Here is a 19653-nt window from a genome sequence, read left to right as displayed (position 1 = left end):
CAATTTAACCTCTCCCATCCCCCAACCCCAATAGCTTTCCCCTTTGGAAAACATCAGTTCAGTTCAGTCGCTCAGTCGTGTCCAACTCTTTGCTACCCCATGGACTGCAGCATGCCAGGCTTCCCTGTCCATCACCAGCTCCTGGAGCTTGCTCAAATTCATGTCCATCAATTTGGTGATGCCATCCAACCATCCCATCCTCTGTCGCTCCCTTCTCCTCCTGCCTTCAATCTTTCCCAGCATCAGGGTCTTTTCCAATGAGTCAGCTCTTTGCATCAAGTGGCCAAAGTATTGGAGCTTCAGCTTCAGCATCGGGCCTTCCATGAATGAATATTCAGGACTGATTTCCTTTGGAAAACATAAGTTTGTTTTCTATGTCTGTGAGTCCAGTTTGGAAATAAGTTTATTTGTGTCATATTTTAGATTCCACATGAGTGATATCATACAATATTTGTCTTTCTCTGTCTGACTTCCTTCACTTAGTATGATCATCTCTAGGTCCATGCACGTTGCCACAGATGGCATTATTTCATTCTTTGTATGGCTGAGTAATATTCCATTGTCTATATGTACCACATCTTTATACAATCCTCTGTTGTTGGACATTTAGGTTGTTTCCATATCTCGGCTATTGTAAACAGGGCTGCAATGAAGATTGGGTGTGTGTATCTTTTCAAATTAGAGTTTTCTCTAAATATATGCCCAGAAGTGGGACATTTCTAGAGTTAATGTATGATCCAGGAGCCTCTTTTCAATGCACTGTGAAGGCAAAGGTGGAGGGGACCAGTGTAAGGAGAAACTCAGCAACTGTCCCAGTGGGCTCAAGAGAGCAAAATAATTATTTCAGCTCAACTTGGGAGAATCTCTTCCATGTTGTCGACAGCCAGCAACCTGAGGCTCCTTTGAAAGCTTGAGACAATAACAACAGTTTAAAGCTTTCTATTCATGAGAGTGAAAATGAAGCTAAGAGGCAAGAAAATCACCTTTTGAGTCAGGGCAGACTGGTATAGTGGTTAAGAGATCCTGGAGTGAGCTGATCTGGGTTCAGATCCTTGGCCGGCCATTTGCTGGGTGGATGATGTTTGATAAATTCTTTAATTTCGATGTGCTCCAATTTTATCACTTGTAAATGGGGATGCTTACCTCTTGGAGTGTTGTAAGGATACATGAATGAATACATGTGAAGTGTTTGGAAGACTTCCTGACTCATGATGACTACTGTACAGGCATTCACTGTTTACATTATTATTATTTACCCTCAAGAAGCCAGCAAGCAGGTCTGCAGGACCAGGTGACCAGAGATTGTTTCTAGGCTGTACCAGTAACTAGCCACAAGTGCTGGTGCTAACACCTCTAGTTTCTTGTCTTTTCGTCTGTAAAATGAGGTAGTAGGCCATATGGAAGGACTTCTGGATTAAATCCTGTAACAGTCGCTTCCCTTCTAAAATGGAAACGCACAGGGGCCATAACAATGATCAGTGAGTGTGTAGGTATCACACACATGCAAAGGCAATGTATCAGTACAGGGTGTATTCAGTACTCTATTCATTATGAAAACATTTGAATATTAATTTCCAAGTCTGATAAGCCCCACTTGCTCCTCAGGTTTAAAATTGAGTGATCACAAAAGGAAATGGAGGATGAGATGGTTGGATGGCATCACTGACTCAATGGGCATGAGTTTGAGTAAACTCTAGGAGATAGTGGAGGACAGGGAAGGCTGGTATGCTGCAGTCCATGGGGTAGCAGAGTCGGACATGACTTAGTGAACAACAATAAAAAGAAATAAGGCAACTACAAAATCTTGTGGATGAAATGGATTGCCTGCTGCCCAGCAGTTCCTTCTTTCTCCTCCACTCTCTTTGTTCATTTCTTTCTTCTCTAACTTTTCCTCCTGTTCTCAGTCCAGTTTCATGGGTTCCTGGAAGCAGCTGTCTCATTCTTGATGGCCCCATAATTGAATACATTGCTGTTCTTTTTTTGGAAATTGGATTGTTCATGTATTTCTTTTTATTCTAAAGTAAAATATGATCTATTTGTCTTCAATGGATAACTGTAGCCGAGAATGGAGATATTTAGTAGACTGGTAAAATCTATCATAAATCTACAAATGCATGCAGAACACATGGCTTATGGGAAAAGCATAAAATTAATCTGCTGTGGTCCATGTATTATGTGGGCTTCCCTGCTCACTCATCACTTGAGTGAAATTAGAGGCCAAAGTTTAGAAAACTGGAATACATATGTATTTATTTCTTTAGAAAATTGAGTGTGTGTTCACTCAGTTGTGTCCAACTCTTTGCCACACCATGGACGATAGCCCACCAGGCTCTTTTGTCCATGGGATTTCCCAGGCAAGAATACTGGAGTGGGAAGTCATTCCCTTCTCCAGGGGCTCTTCCCGACCCAGGGATCAAACCTGGGTCTCCTACATTGCAGGCAGATTCTTCACCATCTGAGCCACAAGGGAAGCCCTTAAATATAGTGTAGATTTTTCCAAAAAGATCTATTTAGAAAGATAAACAGTTTCCCTCCAAAGCTGAGGACACAGTAGGAGAAGCCAATGACATAATCTGTCAGATTACTTCCTTTTCCTATTACAGAATTGGCTCAAATATTGACTCTGAAAAGATCTATGTGTCTTGATGAATTTCTTAGGACTCCTGTTGAATTGTTCCTCTTTTAACTGGCGATTGAGACTGTGACTTTTATTAATATCAGATAAGAGAAGCATGGGAAAATATATTAGCTTATTCCCTAAGCATAAAGATAGTCATGGAATATTTAGGGTCATCTGTTACATTTATTATTTTACAGTTTGAATATTGTAGCAGCTAATAGATTAACTGGCTGAAATTCATGCTCAACCTATTCATCCCAAAGGATGAATTCTTTGATTCACAGAATTTAGAATCAAAGTGGTATCTAGCTATGCAGACAAATCTGTGTGAGTCGTCAACTAGATTAAGAGGAGAAAATGAACTTCCTACTTATTCCACTTGACCTCATCTGCCGGCTCATTTGTAAGGCATGGAAGCTGAAGAATGGCTCATTTCTGGAAAGAACTATGAGCCAATCATGAAAGATGGATGAGGGCTGTAGAGATATTAACGTGATGGAGTGAAGAATTCCACTGTGATGTCCTTATCCATTTAGTGTCAACCCTGTCCTGCAGAGCAAATGTTCCCTTCTTAGTCATGCCAGAAGTTAAGCACTGGAGCCTGAAGAGAGAAGCCAACAGCAGACTCTGTTCCAGGAACTGTGTTAATATCTTAAAAGAATCATCTTATGTAAATCTCTTGACACTCTGAATGTCCTTGATTGGCCCCCTCCTCTTTGCTGATTTTTCATGGGTGGCTATACCTTCTGATCACCTGGAGAGCTGTTGTAACTCCAGATTACTCAGTCTACCCCCCAACACAATTAATTAGAAACTCTGAGGGTGAGACCACAGGGAAAGTATCTTTAAAACCCCCCAGATGATGCCTGTGAGTAGCCAAGACTGACAAGGACTGCTGTCAGGCATCTGCTGGACACTGGTCCTCACCAGAGGATGTGGTTCCCTGTACCCCTCTGGAGAGTGACTGTTTGTGCTCCTGCCTAGAGCTGAGAGGTGCCCACCTTCTCTTCCCAAACCTTTCCCCCTCTCTTCTCCATAAAAGCCCATAGCTGTGACCGTCTGATCATCGAACTATCCAACCTACTACCCCTCTTTGTTGCCATCATGATCCACCCACTACTGTCACTTCCCCTTAGAAGATTTTAATTCCAGGAGACTGAAGCCTTGCTAGAATCTGCCTGGAAAAATATGGTCATCGTTAAATTAGAGTGTTTTGCCATTTCCTCTTCAACAAACATTAAACAAACAGTGGCAAAATGTTAACAACTGGTAAATTTGCATGCTAAGTCACTTCAGTCGTGTCCGACTCTTTGCAAAACCATGGACTGTAGTCTTCCAGGCTCCTCTGTCCATAGGATTCTCCAGGCAAGAATACTGGAGTGAGTTGCCATATTCTCCTCCTGGGGATCTTCCGACACAGAAGTCAAACCCACATCTCTTGTGTCTCCTGCATTGCCAGGCAGGTTCTTTACCACTAGTGCTACCCGGGAAGCCCCTCTAAATCTGGATAAAGGTAAAATAAATATCCCTGTAGAGGGAAATGGCAACCCACTCCAATACTCTTGCCGGGATGATTCCATGGACAGAGGAGCCTGGCGGGCTACAGTCCATGAGGTTGCAAAGAGTTGGACGTGACTGAGCAACTAACACACACAAAATAAATATAAAAATTCTTCTTACTATATTCTTTCAATATAAGAAGCTACCCTAGAAAAGATAACTCAAACAATTTCCATATAATTAGAAACAAAATAACATTTATCACACTTGGATTACTAAATAACATGAGTTAAAAAGGAAGTCGTAAAGAAACTTAAGAAATACATAGAACTGAATGTAAATAAAACTACACAGAAAAATATGTTGGAAAGGGAAAAGCAGTCCTGAGGAGGAAATGTAGACATAGCTCTTTGAAATAAATGTATCAGAAAACAAGCAACCTTATCACCAAGCCAATTTTTTTTTCATTCTGATTCTTCTACTGCTTGGCTCTCGATGCAGGGGCAGCCACGCAGGTGCCCCCAATTCCTGGTTGAAGGATAGAGAAAGGAGCCCCAGCAAGGCAGAAGTTACCAGGCAGTCACAGAAAGAAAGAAATCCAGGAAAGCAATGCCATAAAGCTGTTTATAAATCCTAGGTTCACCTTCGAGCTGCATGTGGAAGGATCTGATCCTGAACTACTGATTGCCGCCCAGGTCCTATGCTGGCCAATGCATGAGAACACTTGTGACAGATCCAAATAGCATCCAAATATTCCAAGCAAGGGGGCTTCCCTGGTGGCTCAGATGGTAAAGGATCTGCCTATAATGTGGGTTGACCTAGATTCTAGCCCTGGGTTGGGAAGATCCCTTGGAGTATGAAATGGCAACCCACTCCTATATTCTTCCCTAGAAAATTCCATGGACAGAGGAGTCTGGCAGGCCACAGTCCAAGCGGTCTCAGAGAGTCAGACACTGACTGAGGACACAGCACACAATACCAAGCAAGAGCCCTCTGAGCCTATGTTAAAGACTGACCAGAATGTAACCTAGCTGATTGTCTGCTAAAAGTTAAAGAAAAAGAAATCAACATTTTCCCATAGGATTTCACATGGCCCAGAGTCTTATAACATAGTATTTAAAATCAGTTCAAAATTACTCTGTATGAAAAGACCCAGGAAATCTCAATTCACTTCTAAAAAGACAGTCAACAGAAAGTAAAAGTGAGATGACAAAGATGTTGGAATTATGTAACAAAGACTTAGAAGCAGTTTTATTAAAATTCTCCAACAAACAATTAGGAACACTCTTAAATACAAAACTAGAAAGTCTCAGAAAAGAAATAGAAGACTAAAAGAAAAAAATGTAAATTTCAGACTGAAATAGACAACTGAAATGAAAAATCTCACTGAGTCGGCTAACTAGCAGATTGGAGGTGAAAAAGGGCAAATCAGTTAACTTGAGAGAGCAATAGAAATTATTCAGTCTGAGCAAGAGGGCAACAAATATTTTTTAAAATGAGAAGCCTTATAATCCTAAGAGAAAAAAAAATTTTAATCCAATGTCTCTATCATTAGAATCTCAGAAGAGAAAGAATGTGATGCTGAAAAAAAAATGTGAAGAAATAATGGCTGAAAAGTTCTCCCAGTTAGAGAAATATATAAACCTGCAGATTCAAGAAGCTCAGTAAATCCCAAATAAGATAATCTTAATAAAATGCATCCCCAGAAATATCATAATTAAAATGCTGAAAACTAAAACAAGGAAAAAGTCTTGAAAGAAACCAGAGAAAAATAATTACCTACACAGAGAATCTTTTTGTTTTGACATAATAATATATATACAGGAGTTATCAAAAATATAAAGTGTTCCTATAAACCTTTCACCCAGCTTCCTCTAATGTTAACCCAAGAGAACCATGAGAGCATCCTCTGGATGACCAGCTTCAAGAGGAGGAAGACAAAGTCTGTCTTGGTGTGAAGGTCTACCCAGGGTAGACCAGATTCCCCACCAAGTTCAAGCCTATAGGGGAAGGATCCTTTCATTCAGCCAACTCCATCTTTTTTTTAACATCAAAAACATTTTGTACTGGGGTATAGCTGATTAACAATGTTGTGGTTTCAGGTGAACAGCGAAGGGACTCAGCCATACATATACAAGAGCCCATTTTCCCCCAAACTCCCCTCCCATCCAGGCTGCCACATAACATTGAGCAGAGTTCCATGTGCTGTACAATAGGTCTTTGTTGGTTATCCATTTTGAATATAGCAGTGTGTACGTGACCTTCCCAAAGTCCCTAACTATCCCTTCCTCCCAGCAACCATAAGTTTGTTTTCTAAGTCTGTGAGTCTCTTTCTGTTTTGTAAGTAAGTTCCTTTGTATCATTTCTTTTTAGATTCCACATATAAGGAATGTCATATAATATTTCTCTTTCTGTCTGCCTGACTTCACTCAGTATGACATTCTCTAGGTCCATCCCTGTTGCTATAAATGGCATTGCTTCATTCTTTTTAATGGCTGAGTAATATTCCATTGTATACATGTAGCACATCTTCTTTATCCATTCTCTGTTGATGGACATTTAGGTTGCTTCTGTGTCTTGGCTATTGTAAATAGTGCTTCAGTGAACACTGGGGTGCATGTGTCTTTTGGGGCCATGATTTTCTCTGGGTATATGCCCAGGAGTGGGATTGCAGGGTCATATGGTAGCAGCCAATCCATCTTTGTTCAACAGTTTTTCCCCATGGGCAAAGCAAAGCTTGTCCTTGTGCTCCTTACCTTGGAAGATGTTTGGAAATTTTTTGATTCACCCCTCCCACCTGAAAGGTTGCTGTTAGCCTAGGTTCTCTCTTTAGAGGTCAGGTATGACAGAGAAGGTCCAAGGGGCAGTTCCTCAGGATACCCTGTTCTTCTCTTTCTCTCGAATATGAGAATAAACCTCCCCAGAAATTCACTTCACCAAGGGAATTCCCTGGCCCAGCATAACCAAAATGGGCAACAAGAAATGTCCATAGCAAGGGCTCAATTAAATCTTGTATCTACAAAGCTGGAAAACAAGAGTGAAGTATCTTTAAGCAGATGCATCTTCCAATAAACGTATTTCTGAAGATACAGAACTATATAGCAACTATATTTCTTTCTACTGAAGAAAACTTTTTTTGTCCATTACTTTTATTGCTGTTAATTAAGAGATAATACAGTGGTTCAAGTGGAAGTCTGATATAATTAGAATTCTTAGAATAATGTTTTATAACTGTAGATCCTTTAAATGTGAATCTTATCAATTAATTGTTTCCATTTTATTCTATTTCTAGGTAGTATAATTAAGGTATTTTTGTTCTTAACAAGACCCTGAAATCATCCAGAAACACAGCAATAATAATTTTTGATCTTTCTTCTAAAATGAGTTTGAGCTTTTTCTCTTTTGGTTTCATTGCTATCATTTAAGTGTTTATACAGTAACTCCAGTGAAAACCTCATGGGAACATAATTCTAAGGATAATGTTCTGTAAATGTGTATTCTGTAAATGTGAATCTCATTAGTAATTAGCTTTCCTTTTATTTGATTTCCAGATAGTATATAGTATTTCTATTGTTGCTCTCTATTAATAACAAGTTTCTTCTCTTGATCCACAAACAGAGTAGTGTTTTGTATCTCCGCTAATTCAGCATTTTCACTCATTTCATTTCAGTGCTGTTGTTAAGTCCTCATATAGTCATTCAAATGGAAGTTTGATCAGAGTCTTTTCTTAGGATAGTGTGATGAATGTATTTCATTTGAAAGTAAAATTTCATGAGTGAATTATTAACTTTTTTCCTAGATAAAGAAAGATAGGATTTCAGTTGCTGGTGTCAAAAAATCATTTCCCATAACCTGAACTATGAGAAAAGTTTTACATGAGCAGTCACACCATTGGAGGTATTTGAAATTCAAAGTCTATATCTGCTTTCCATAGCGTGCATTTACCCTAGTTATAAGATTAATATATTTACCCAAGTAAATGTTAGTTTACCCTCTGATGGCACTCACTGTGCACAGCCCTCACTATGGACTGCAAAGCCCCAGATGTGCTGAGCTCCGCTATTCCACTGACCTGTCTCATGCCCACTGAGCTTTGGTCACTCTGTCCTCTCCTAGAGCCTCAACCCACCAAGTCCCTTCCATCTTTTCCTTCATGCTATTCCCTGTCTGCCTGAAATGCTAGCCCCCAACCCCAAAGATGCCTGTCTTCCCTCACTCTTCTGGTCTCAAATATCCATCTTCGAAGAAGCTTTCACTGAGTTCGCAACCAGAATGAGTTCCTCTGTTTCATGACACTCTGAGCTTTGTACCTTTTTATTAGTAGCATTATCAGAATGTGCAGTTGTAAAATTACTCATGTGATCATGTTTGAATGTGTGTTTCCCTACCTCCGCATCGTCCTGGATTAAGTCTGCTTCCTGTTCATGTACCATGTCCAGCGTTTTCAGAGCAGCAAGGGGAGAGTGCTCCTGGCACTTGGTGGGACACTGTTCCTCAAGCAGGTGTTTTACGTTTGGCTGCAATGACAAAGCATAAAACACAGCCTTCCGGCGCCTAAAGAAGCAAGCGTTTCTTTCTCACTCACGAATTTGTGGATGAGCTGTCGCCTGCCTGGGCTTGGCAGGGCTTGGGTTTCAGGTCAGCTTCCTTCTCTGAGGCCTGCTTGTCATTTGAGGGCCCAGGCAGACGAGACAGTGGCAACCTAGGCCCAGTCCTCACGGAAGACCGCACAAACCCAGGCCAAAGAGAGGAACATAAGCTGCTTCTCAAAGCCTCTGTTCAGAACACATGTGCCCACTTTTCTGCATATCTTCCACTGATCAGAGGGCCCAAGGTCAGTGTGATAAAGACATCAACTCCATGCAAATGACCTAACATCACCCATGTCCCTTGGGGGCCATTCCAAAGCCACTCTAGGCCCTGGCGCCCCAGACTCCTGCCTTACAATTAATTTTTTTTAGATTTTTATTTATTTATTTATTCTCAGGTATACTGGGTCTTCGTTGTGGTGTACAGGTTTCTCACTGCGGTGGTGTCTCTTGTTGCAGAGCCCAGGATCCAGAATGCAGGCTTTGTATGGGTTCAGAATGTATGCGTTCAGTAGTTGCAGCTCCCGGGCTCTAGACACAGGCTCAGTAGTTGGGGCACAGGGCTTAGTTGACTTCCCAGACCAGAGATCAAACCCATGTCCCCTGCATTGGCAGGCAGATTCTTAACTAGACCACCAGGGAGGTCCCCGCCTTACAAGCAGGTTCCAATTAGGAGGCAGCCATGAGCACCCTAGGGGGAGGAACAGTGTGTTCCCAGCATAGTTGTTGGCTTGAGAGTCCCACAGAGTGATAGCATTTGGAGCAGGAGAGGCAGAAGACTTCCTTCAAGGGCCTCAGATCTGTGAGTTTCAGAAAGCTCCTGAGCCCACATCAACCCCACAGCGTGTCCTTGTAACTCCCCACAGTACTGTGTGAGTCGTCACTTACCTGTCAGCCCGTATTTATGGAGGGCCTAAGGGATGCTGGGTGGCACCGAGGTAAGGCTGCTGTGTAAGGCGAGGTGCCGGGTCTGGGTCAAGCCCTTCCTTTGTAGCTTCCCCTCCTCCCTCCTCCAGCCCACGGAATTTCCTCTTTCGTTTACACTCACCCCATGATTCCCATGGAGCAAGGGACAGTCGGTCAGAGCCCAGGCGATGAGCACAAAAAAGCAAATGAAAAAGAGGAATAATTCATACAAAATCAAGATGTCAAGGATCTGTCACTTGAGAACTGCATTCTGCTGCTCAACAACTCTTCTGAGCCATTTTAATTGGATCAGATTAGCCAAATCCTGAAAGACTTTACCTAGCCATATGCCAAGAGACAGTCTTTACATAGTAGATAGGTAATCAATATATGCAGAATGAGTATATAAAGCTATGCAATTAAGTGGTATGCAGGGAGTGTTTGCATCGAACGATGAACCATAACTAAGAGAGCTATGCCCACACACTGCTCTATGAAATGACAGCTTTATCGTTTGATAACATAATCCTATGATATACTGCTATTATTATCCCCCTATAAAAACACAGACAAGATTGAAATATAACCTTAAAAGTTTTGGGAAATCCCATGGACAGAGAAGCCTGGTGGGCTACAGTCTGGGGTTGCAAAGGACACCACTTAGCGACTAAACAAACATATAAGAATAATCAGGCCCAGCGTGGCGTCAGAGGGGACGTGGGCCACCTAGGGATGAAGTGTGGGCCTGACCCCTGATGGTTCTGGTTCTGTTCTTGCCACTGAAACCCACTAAACAGACAGACTTGGCAGGTCACTTAACACCATCGTGCTAGTATTTGAGCTAATCACTTAATTGAGCATTACTCCATATAATCCTCACAATTTCCTGCTCTTATCAGAGAACAAGAAGTGAGGTTTAGGGAAGCTAAATCATATACCCACTATTTGAGCTGAGTATGTCTGACTTTAGAACTGGTCTATTCTACCTCGCTTCATTCAGTAGACCCTCAGGCTTTTGTGAACATCAAAAAGGATGTGTATAAAAAGCACTTTTGGAAACGTTGAAACCGACATCAGTTAGTACTACAAATCACCTCGGGACGAACAGAATTTCTTTGGAATTTAACACAATCATAATATAATTTCTTCAAGGTGTATTATGGACCCGTTACAAGCGTTAATTTTTGTAATTATCGCACAAGCCCACAAGGATGGTCCTGCTCTAATTTTTAGATGTGAAATACGAATGTTTTGGCGAAACGCTGTTAAAACAAGTGTGACAAAGCTGCACAAGTGACGCGAGGGAGCCGCGGCGGCGTCCAGCTTCCTGTGCGTAGATGAGCAGAAAACCGGGAAGCGGGAGGGACTCGCCAGGACCGTCACCGCATGGGAGCGATGATGCTCCCACAGCACAGGAGTCGTTACTCTGCTCAACAGGGATGTAGGAACGGCGCTGAGTTATCAGAGTTCTCCGAGGAAGCTGCAAAAGAACCCGAACCCAGGGGCTCCACCGCCAGGGATGGGCTATTCGGCCTCCAGCCCCGAGACTTTTCCTTGCGAGTTTCCGGGGAGATGCGGCAGCGTGGGCGCGTCCCTGACTGGCTCCCGAGCTTTGGGGCTGTTGGGTATGCGTGTGTGTATGATCCCTTGCCTCCCTGGGATTGGGATCGCCCCTTACAGTCCAAATGAAAAGCTGTCACCTTTGCATCTCTTCTACAAACGCTTACTGAGCTCCTATAACTCGCCCATAGACAAAATGCGGCGGCGATGCCCGCTAAGACCCAACGCCCGCGAGCGCGCGTCTCGCAGTCTCCGGCGAGCGCGGAAGACAGGGTGCCCGGAACGCCCGTCCGGAACTCGCGGGCGAGCCCCGCAGCCGCGGCGCCCGGCCTGCGCGCGCCCGAGGGCGGCACTGCCCACGCACATGCACACGCACGGGAGCGCCGGGCTCCCGCGTCCCCGGTGCCGCGCCGGCGCCGGCGCAGGGCGCGGGCGGGAGCTCGGGAGTCCGAGCGGGAGGCGGGAGCGGCAGGCGGGGCGGGTGCCCGAGAGCGGCGCTCGTGCATTCGCTCCTCCGCTCTTAAGCTCCGCCCCGGTCCCGCCCACCCCCTTCTCCCGCGCGCGGGCTCCGCGCGCTCCAACCCGCGCGCGTGCGCGCGCGTGCGCAGGCCAGGGCCCTCCGGGGGCGGCCCCGTAGACTCCAACGAAAGCGTCTCAAGGTCCCGGATTAACCCTTTCCCCGCTTGCCCATTTAGAGGCCCGGTCGTGTTCCGTGCCTGCGCAAGCCGGCGGCGCGCCTTCCCCCTGGCCCGCACCGCGCATGCACGGGAAGGGGGGGTGCCGGTGGGGGTGTTCGCGGCCGGCTAGACATTCTGTGCTCGTGCAGGAGGAGGGCTGCTACCATCAGGGACGTGCACGATTTCCCCCCCACCCCGCCCCCTCCCCAAACTCCAAAAAAAAAAAAAAAATCCAAAACACACTGCCACCCACCGTGCCCCCGCGCCCCGCGTCCATCCCGTCCCCGGCCTGCGTGCAGCGAGCGCGGGGAGCCCACGGCGAGTGTCTGTGGCTGTGCCAGGCTGCAGGTAAGCGCGGGCCTGGGGTGCGGAAGGGGCCCGGGCCGGCCGCGAGGCGGGCGCGGGGGCGGCGGGCGCGGCGGGGCTGCCCGGAAGAAGCGCGTTCTCGCCGCGCTCGGGGGCACCCGTCAGCTCCAGGAGGTGCGGGCGGCCTCGGCGGCGCGGCGCGAGCGGGGCCGGGCGTGGGGCCGGGGCGCTCCGGGGGCCGCGCAGGCCGGCGAGCGGGCTCGGGCAGCGGCCAGGCGGCGACAGTGGCTGCCCCGCGCGCGCGCTCGCCGAGCCTCGGCGGCGGAGTTTATGGCCGCCCCCGCTCGCACCGCCGCAGTGCACCGCGGTGGGGGTGGGGACGGCCCGGAGCCCGGCGCCGAGCGCGGCCCGCCGGGCGCCGCCCCTCCGCGCCGCGGGCCCCGCCGCGCCGCCCCCCAGCAGCCCGCGGAGGAGGGGGCCAGGACCCCCGCGCTCGCACTCCCGGGAGCGCCCGCGGAGCTCGGGAAGCCGGCCGCGCGCCGCCCCCGCCCCCGGCCGCGGGAGGGCGGGGGAGGGCCCGGCGCGAGCCGGCCGGGGAGTGCGCGGGGCGCGAGCTCCGGGCTCGCGGGCGGAGCGGGGCGCGGCGCGGCGCGTCGCGGGGCTGCGGAGCCCGGCCGCACGCCCGCTCCCGATCCCCGCCGCCGGGGCCGCCGTGGGTCCTCCCTCTCGCGCTCGGAGTCGCGGCCCTAGCCCGCGCCGAAGAGCCCGATTCTAAAAGGGAAAACGGCTGGTGCTCCGCCCGGCTTTCCGGGCGGGAGCTTTTGTTCGGGAAGGAATGCCAGCCGCTGGATCCCGTCCCCCACCTCCCGGGCCGAGCTGGATGGGAGCGAGGCTCGGAGAGGTTCCGGAGGCTGCCCGGGTCCTGCGCTCGGTTCCCTGCTGCCTTCCCATCCAGAAGCGGCGAGCTCTCGACCGGGAAGTGGTGCCGCCGCCATTGTCGCGGCGGCCCCGGGGTCGGGGAGGCGGCCGGCTGGTCGCCGCGGCTTCTGTAGGTTCGGCTTAGCGGGGGCCCCCGCGCCGACGCTTTGGAGAAGCGACATGCATGGGCAGCTTCGTCCAGGAGGTGTGGTTGGAGCGGCATCTTGCCCTCCACCTGTAGGGATACTGGCAACGGGGATCTTCCCGTTTGACTCACCTGAACTTAGCAATGGGAACATCTCAACAGAGGGGGAAAATGGAGATATGGAGAGATAGAGTGGGACCAAATAACACATAGGCTTAAAAAAAAAAAAAAATCTAAGTACGTTGCCATGGGTACTGTACGCCTCTCCTGTACCTGGTCCTTACACCTTTATCCCACAAGCTCCAGAGAGAACGACTGTAGGAAGTAACCTGGTAGGAAGGCTGCCTTCCCTTGGGGGTGGCCTCAGGCTAGGGTGCACCCTTAGAAATCATTCTGCCCAGTCCTCGCACTTGGCAAGTAAGAAAACAACCTGCCACTTTAGGCAGCTTTATGATGTTTTTGCTTTTCTGTAGAGGGTTTTCAGGACTCTGGTTCTGCCATTCTCAAGTTTGTGTGGTCACCGTTCAGTAGAGAAGGCTTGATGTTTTTCAGAATGTTGGTCTGTAAAATGGAGTTTAAACTGGAAAAAATAAAGAATCCTTTGAGCTTCCCTGTAGGGATAGAGGCAGACACACCTGGAGTTATCTAGTGCAAGCTTCAAAACCAGAGTGATTTAAGTAACTATATACTACATCATCGGAGAAGGCAATGTCACCCCACTCCAGTAGTCTTGCCTGGAAAATCCCATGGATGGAGGACCCTGGAAGGCTACAGTCCATGGGGTCGCTGAGGGTCAGACACGACTGAGGGACTTCACTTTCCACTTCCATGCATTGGAGAAGGAAATGGCAGCCCACTCCAGTGTTCTTGCCTGGAGAATCCCAGGGACGAGGGAGCCTGGTGGGCTGCCGTCTATGGGGTTGCACAGAGTCGGACACAACTGAAGCGACTTAGCAACAGCAGCATACTACATCATACGGAAGAGTGGATAGAAGTAAACAGCTACTGTTCCCTCTCCCCCACTGTTAACTGTTGAGTATATGTACTTTTCTTAACTTTGTCTATATTTATCGATGTAAAAAATATATAGTCTATGTTTATATAAGCCAAGCAGAAAAAAATTTGGAAGGCTATGTATCCAGCAGGAAATGGTAGGGGAACGAGGTACTTAACAGCTTTCACTTTATCTGTGCAGCAATCAGCATCCTTGCAAATATAGACAGAGGCTTAGTGAGGGGAACTCCCTTAGTGGTTCCCCAGCCCATCCTTCCCATTCCCGTTGCACACCCCCTCCAGGCTGCCAGTGCTCCAGCCCTTACCTTTTCTCCTTCATATCTGTTCAGAGCTGAACGCGACGCTGCCAGCCACCCTCCTCTTTGTTCCCAACCTGAAAATGGGTACAGGTGCCAGTGACAGGACAAAAAAGGAAAGTTTCTTTTTAAAAATCAATTTTTGAAAACATTCTTGTTTACAACTGGGGATAGGGAAAGAGCCAACTTCACTCTTGTATGTCGTTTTCTCTTGTAGGACTGGCGTGCCCCTGATCAGAGTTATTCTGATCCGAAGATTTTGGTGTTTAAAGCATTAAGATAATAGCCTGAGTTGTTCATGGTAACTATGACTTTGCATATTAAGTCTTTAGAATCTTATTGGTGTCAGCTTTAAAACGTCTCTCAGTTATGTACTAGCATTCTTTAGGGGACTAGGTATTTTCCTCATACTTATGCTTGGTTGAATAAAAGAAAAGCAAGGTTTTTGAAAAGAAACACCCAGGACACATTAGTTTAAAAAAGATTGCTCCTTTAACACGTGGCAGATTCTTCTGTGCCAGTTCTCCATTTCTTTTTCTCATAAACCCCCCAGCGCACTTGTCAAGTGCATCCAGGTCTGATGACACTTTGATCTGGATGACAGATAGACTGGCATCCAGGGGGAATGAAGCTGCTTGTCACTGTCTTCCCAAATGTCATCTGATTCTCTGAGGGTCCTATTAAACCTTGCCCCTTGTTCAGAAGTGGCCCAACACTGGTGTGAAGACTAGAGGACAACCCTGAATGGAGTGTTCTGGAAATGATTCCCCTCCCTGGGTCTGCAGGAGTGATCTGTCTCTTGCGTCAAGGAAGCAGAACCTTGAGAGCTGCTAGTTATTGTACTGAGTCTTCCTCGGCATGAAATTAGACACAGCAGACGGCACTGGCGGATGCTTGCCAAACGGTTTTCTTAAACCTTGAAGCTGAGTTGTCATTATTACCTCTAGTTATCAGGAAGCACTGGTTTTGGAGCTAGAGTGTCTGGATTTGCTAGAGAAGGCAATGGCAACCCACTGCAGTACTCTTGCCTGGAAAATCCCATGGACGGAGGGGCCTGGTGGGCTGCAGTTCATGGGGTCGCTACGAGTCGGACACAACTGATCGACTTCACTTTCACTTTTCACTTCCATGCATTGGAGAAGGAAATGGCAACCCACTCCAGTGTTCTTGCCTAGAGAATCCCAGGGACGAGGGAGCCTGGTGGGCTTCCGTCTGTGGGGTCGCACAGAGTCGGACATGACTGAAGCGACTTAGCAGCAGCAGAGCCCTGACGGTCCACTAAATAGTTAGAATATTGGGCAGGTTCCTCAGTTTATTGGTAAAGTAGGGTAATAACAATGCCTATCTCTCAAGGTCATTTGATCAGTGCCTTTGTGAAAACATGAAAAGTGCGTAGCACAATGCCAGGCAGGTATTGCGTGCCCAGTAGGAGTTGTTGTTGTTATGAGTAAGCATACGCTGAGTACGGTGAAGATAAGTAGAAGGAACAGTGTGGAAATCCCTAAATTTGGATCTGTCTTTTCTCCTCCTATTCTTGAACCCCTCCTGACAGTGACTTTCTGAAATTGTTAGGGACTGGAAAGTGGTCAGAAAATGAAATCTCCCTGAAATTTTTATATGGAAAAGTAGTGTCCATAATGACCAAAATTCTTTTTCTTTATAAACATTTTCTTGTAGGAGTTTTTCATCAGTATGTCTGAAACCATTAAATATAATGACGATGATCATAAAACTCTGTTTCTGAAAACACTCAACGAGCAACGCTTGGAAGGAGAATTTTGCGACATCGCGATCGTGGTCGAGGATGTGAAGTTCCGAGCGCACAGGTGCGTTCTTGCTGCCTGCAGCACCTACTTTAAAAAGCTTTTCAAGAAACTGGAGGTAGATAGTTCCTCAGTAATAGAAATAGATTTCCTCCGTTCCGATATATTTGAAGAGGTCCTGAATTACATGTACACGGCAAAGATCTCCGTGAAAAAAGAAGATGTTAACTTAATGATGTCATCCGGTCAGATTCTCGGCATCCGGTTCCTGGATAAACTCTGCTCTCAGAAGCGGGACGTGTCCAGCCCGGACGAAAACAACGGTCAGTCGAAAAGCAAGTACTGCCTGAAGATCAACCGCCCCATTGGGGATGCTGCCGACCCTCAGGATGATGACGTGGAGGAAATCGGAGACCAGGACGACAGCCCCTCGGATGACACGGTAGAAGGCACCCCCCCGAGTCAGGAGGACGGGAAGTCGCCCACGACGACGCTCAGGGTGCAGGAGGCCATCCTGAAAGAGCTGGGCAGCGAGGAGGTACGGAAGGTCAACTGCTACGGCCAGGAGGTAGAGTCCATGGAGACCCCCGAGTCCAAGGACCTGGGGTCCCAGACCCCTCAGGCCTTAGCATTTAACGATGGGATGAGCGAAGTGAAGGATGAGCAGACCCCAGGCTGGACCACGGCGGCCAGCGACATGAAGTTCGAGTATCTGCTGTACGGGCACCACCGGGAGCAGATCGCCTGCCAGGCGTGCGGGAAGACGTTTTCAGACGAGGGTCGGCTGAGGAAGCACGAGAAGCTGCACACGGCCGACCGGCCCTTCGTGTGCGAGATGTGCACCAAGGGCTTCACCACGCAGGCCCATCTGAAGGAGCACCTGAAGATCCACACGGGCTACAAGCCCTACAGCTGCGAGGTGTGCGGCAAGTCGTTCATCCGCGCCCCGGACTTGAAGAAGCACGAGCGGGTGCACAGCAACGAGCGGCCCTTCGCCTGCCATATGTGCGACAAGGCCTTCAAGCACAAGTCCCACCTCAAGGACCACGAGCGCCGTCACCGCGGCGAGAAGCCCTTTGTGTGCGGCTCCTGCACCAAGGCCTTCGCCAAGGCGTCCGACCTGAAGCGGCACGAGAACAACATGCACAGCGAGCGCAAGCAGGTCACCCCTAGCGCCATGCAGAGCGAGACCGAGCAGCTGCAGGCGGCGGCCATGGCTGCGGAGGCCGAGCAGCAGCTGGAGACCATCGCCTGCAGCTAGAGGTGGGGGACCGGGATGCGCACGCGCGCCAGGGATGCTCAGCATCCTTTATCCGCATCCCGCATCCCGAGCCATGAACGCCAGCCGCCACGTTTCGTTGGAAACTTACCGAGAACTTGTACTCGCTGGACATAAGGCAGTGCTTGGTTGGGTGTTTCGAAAACTTTGCAAGGAAATAACCGTTCCTTGCTTCTGACCAAACTGTTTCACTGTCCCGTCTGGTGTGTTGTATTAATGTTGCCAGTAAGCACCCGGCCCCCGCCCGCCCCCCCACCTTTTTTTTTATGATTTCTGATTTTAATTTGAGAACTCCTGGGCCCAGTTCAGAAGTGAGAAACTTCTGTCCCTTTTTAAAAGTCCCCCTCTCCGCCTGCTGCACCAGGAAGAGCACCGCACAGAGTGATAATTGAGTGGACTGATTTCCTGACCATCACCGTTCTGTGTGACTTATGGGTCACAGCGACATTTTTAAGAACTTTAGTAAAAGTACTTCGTGTAGACGCAGGCAATACGGGTGGGTGGTTGACCAAGAACCCTGCGTGCACAGATAGGAAAACAAGTTCCGGAAATGCAAAATGGTGTCAGATTTATATATTTGGTTTGTTAGTTTTCTATCACTGTTTTTCATGGTTTTTGTGGACAAATAATGGTTGCTTTGCTGAAGTGTTTCTTCATCCTTTTTGATTGCCCGCACGTGCCCCTAAAGATGTCACATGACCTGAAGGCATGTCAGTCGTTTGAGGGCTGAGTTTTTTCACTCTTGTTTGGGGTATTGCTACTCTGCAGCTGATGGGGTTTATGGGCTGACCAGTGCTGAGAGGGTTAGAAAAGGAAGTGTAGGAACCTGGCTCTCAGAGACAAGGTTTGCATATTTGCAACAAGTCCAAGATTTCCTAGATCAAAATAATTCCTGATTTTGAAATTGGATTTTTGTTCAGGATCAAAATTAGGCCAAGAACAGGTATACCTCTTCAGGTACGTTTGTGTAACTTAAAGAGTGTCATCAAGCTTTTGGGCTCTCGGCATCACGTGATTATCCATAAAGAAGATGCAGTGTCCTTCCTGAAATCATTATGTTTAAAATCTTTTACCTGTGTAAATAGTACAGAAGCGTTGGTCTTATGTATCTCAAGTACAAGTAGACAGCTGCACTTTTTTTGCACATGGGATTAACGATATCTCCATCAGCAACAAACATCAGTCTGTTTTTAACCAATATTAAAGATTGTCAGACCAAATGTTTATGTTCTTGAAGTATATTTCATCACTGATTAAAGTTTTAAGTGGAAGATGATTGCCTTTTCATAGCCGTAAACTGAATTATAAGTGCTGTTCCAATTCTGGTGTACGAATTCCTAAAGAATGTATTTCTTTAGGAATACATTGAAATACCAACAATAGTTTGAATTATGTTCTGTAATAAAGAATTAGTTCTTTTAGAATGTACCATTTTCAAAAAATGTTGATTTTTAAGATTTATTTTTGGTTGCTAGGGTTTTTTTTTCTTAAGATACATTAAAGTAATTTCATTTCCTAGCTTGTTGCATTAACACCTGTAATTATTATTGTGAGAGAAAGTTTATTTTTTAAACTGGTGTATATGTTATGCCCATGATTGTAGGATGAAGATGTTACCTTTTTAAGAATCTTATTTATTGGTAAATGTTTAGTTTAAAACTAATTTAATTTCTTTTCTTAAATGTTGTTTATTTTCTCCTAAAAGCAGTTGTGTCGCTGTATTTATATGCTCTTCATAGAAGGGGAACCAATTGCTGTTCCTAGACTGTTTTAACCAAAGCAAAGGAAAAGTATTTAACATCTTGTGGATGGCTACTTCAGCAAATCATACCTGGGGCCTTTGTTTTTGTATATAAAAGAAAATATACTTCTGTCATTCCTGTTTTTGTTTTTTTCCTAGCAGCCTGTCGCACACCCAGGTTTCTACCCAAGTGCATTTTCTATACTGTCTTCATCTTGGTTATACAGAGTTGCAAGTTCCCCATGTAGCATTGACCTTCACTGAAACCACATAATCACAGTGGTGTCCCCAAAAGAAAGCGCTTTCAGCACTTTATTTGCATCGTGTAAATATGTGTCA

General features: G+C 46.8%; 2 protein-coding genes across 8 annotated transcripts; one reads left to right on the top strand and one right to left on the bottom strand.

Annotated features, from left to right (window-relative positions):
• Positions 1-5340: 5340 nt before the first annotated feature.
• Positions 5341-13299, bottom strand: LOC147346113 (uncharacterized). Its single transcript, XM_086372293.1, has 2 exons — positions 8509-13299; positions 5341-7915 (listed from the first exon to the last, which is right to left on the bottom strand). Exon 1 carries the CDS (start codon positions 13297-13299, stop codon positions 12487-12489), a length of 813 nt encoding a protein of 270 aa, XP_086228419.1. The 3' UTR covers positions 5341-7915; positions 8509-12486.
• Positions 11955-19449, top strand: ZBTB14 (zinc finger and BTB domain containing 14). Of its 7 annotated transcripts, none has more exons than XM_086372291.1 (4): positions 12059-12200; positions 14565-14832; positions 16209-16357; positions 16545-19449. In XM_086372291.1, exon 4 carries the CDS (start codon positions 16872-16874, stop codon positions 17553-17555), a length of 684 nt encoding a protein of 227 aa, XP_086228417.1. In that variant the 5' UTR covers positions 12059-12200; positions 14565-14832; positions 16209-16357; positions 16545-16871; the 3' UTR covers positions 17556-19449. The 7 variants fall into 7 exon arrangements, with proteins under 7 accessions (XP_086228415.1, XP_086228417.1, XP_086228412.1 ...); XM_086372292.1 differs by having other exon boundaries at positions 12061-12200; positions 14749-14832; XM_086372289.1 differs by having other exon boundaries at positions 11955-12200; positions 14749-14832; positions 16209-19449.
• Positions 19450-19653: the final 204 nt, after the last annotated feature.

This window comes from Bos grunniens, chromosome 24 (genome assembly GCF_055505025.1).
Source record: "Bos grunniens cultivar Pamir isolate PY7600 chromosome 24, Bosgru_T2T1.0, whole genome shotgun sequence".
Taxonomy (NCBI): domain Eukaryota; kingdom Metazoa; phylum Chordata; class Mammalia; order Artiodactyla; family Bovidae; genus Bos; species Bos grunniens.
Note: the sequence above shows the minus strand (reverse complement) of the source record. Positions and strands in the feature narration are given on the sequence as shown.

Coding starts and splice junctions, on each gene's coding strand:
- LOC147346113 (XM_086372293.1), bottom strand. CDS start 13,299: ATGCCGCTCCAACCACACCTCCTGGACGAAGCTGCCCATGCATGTCGC.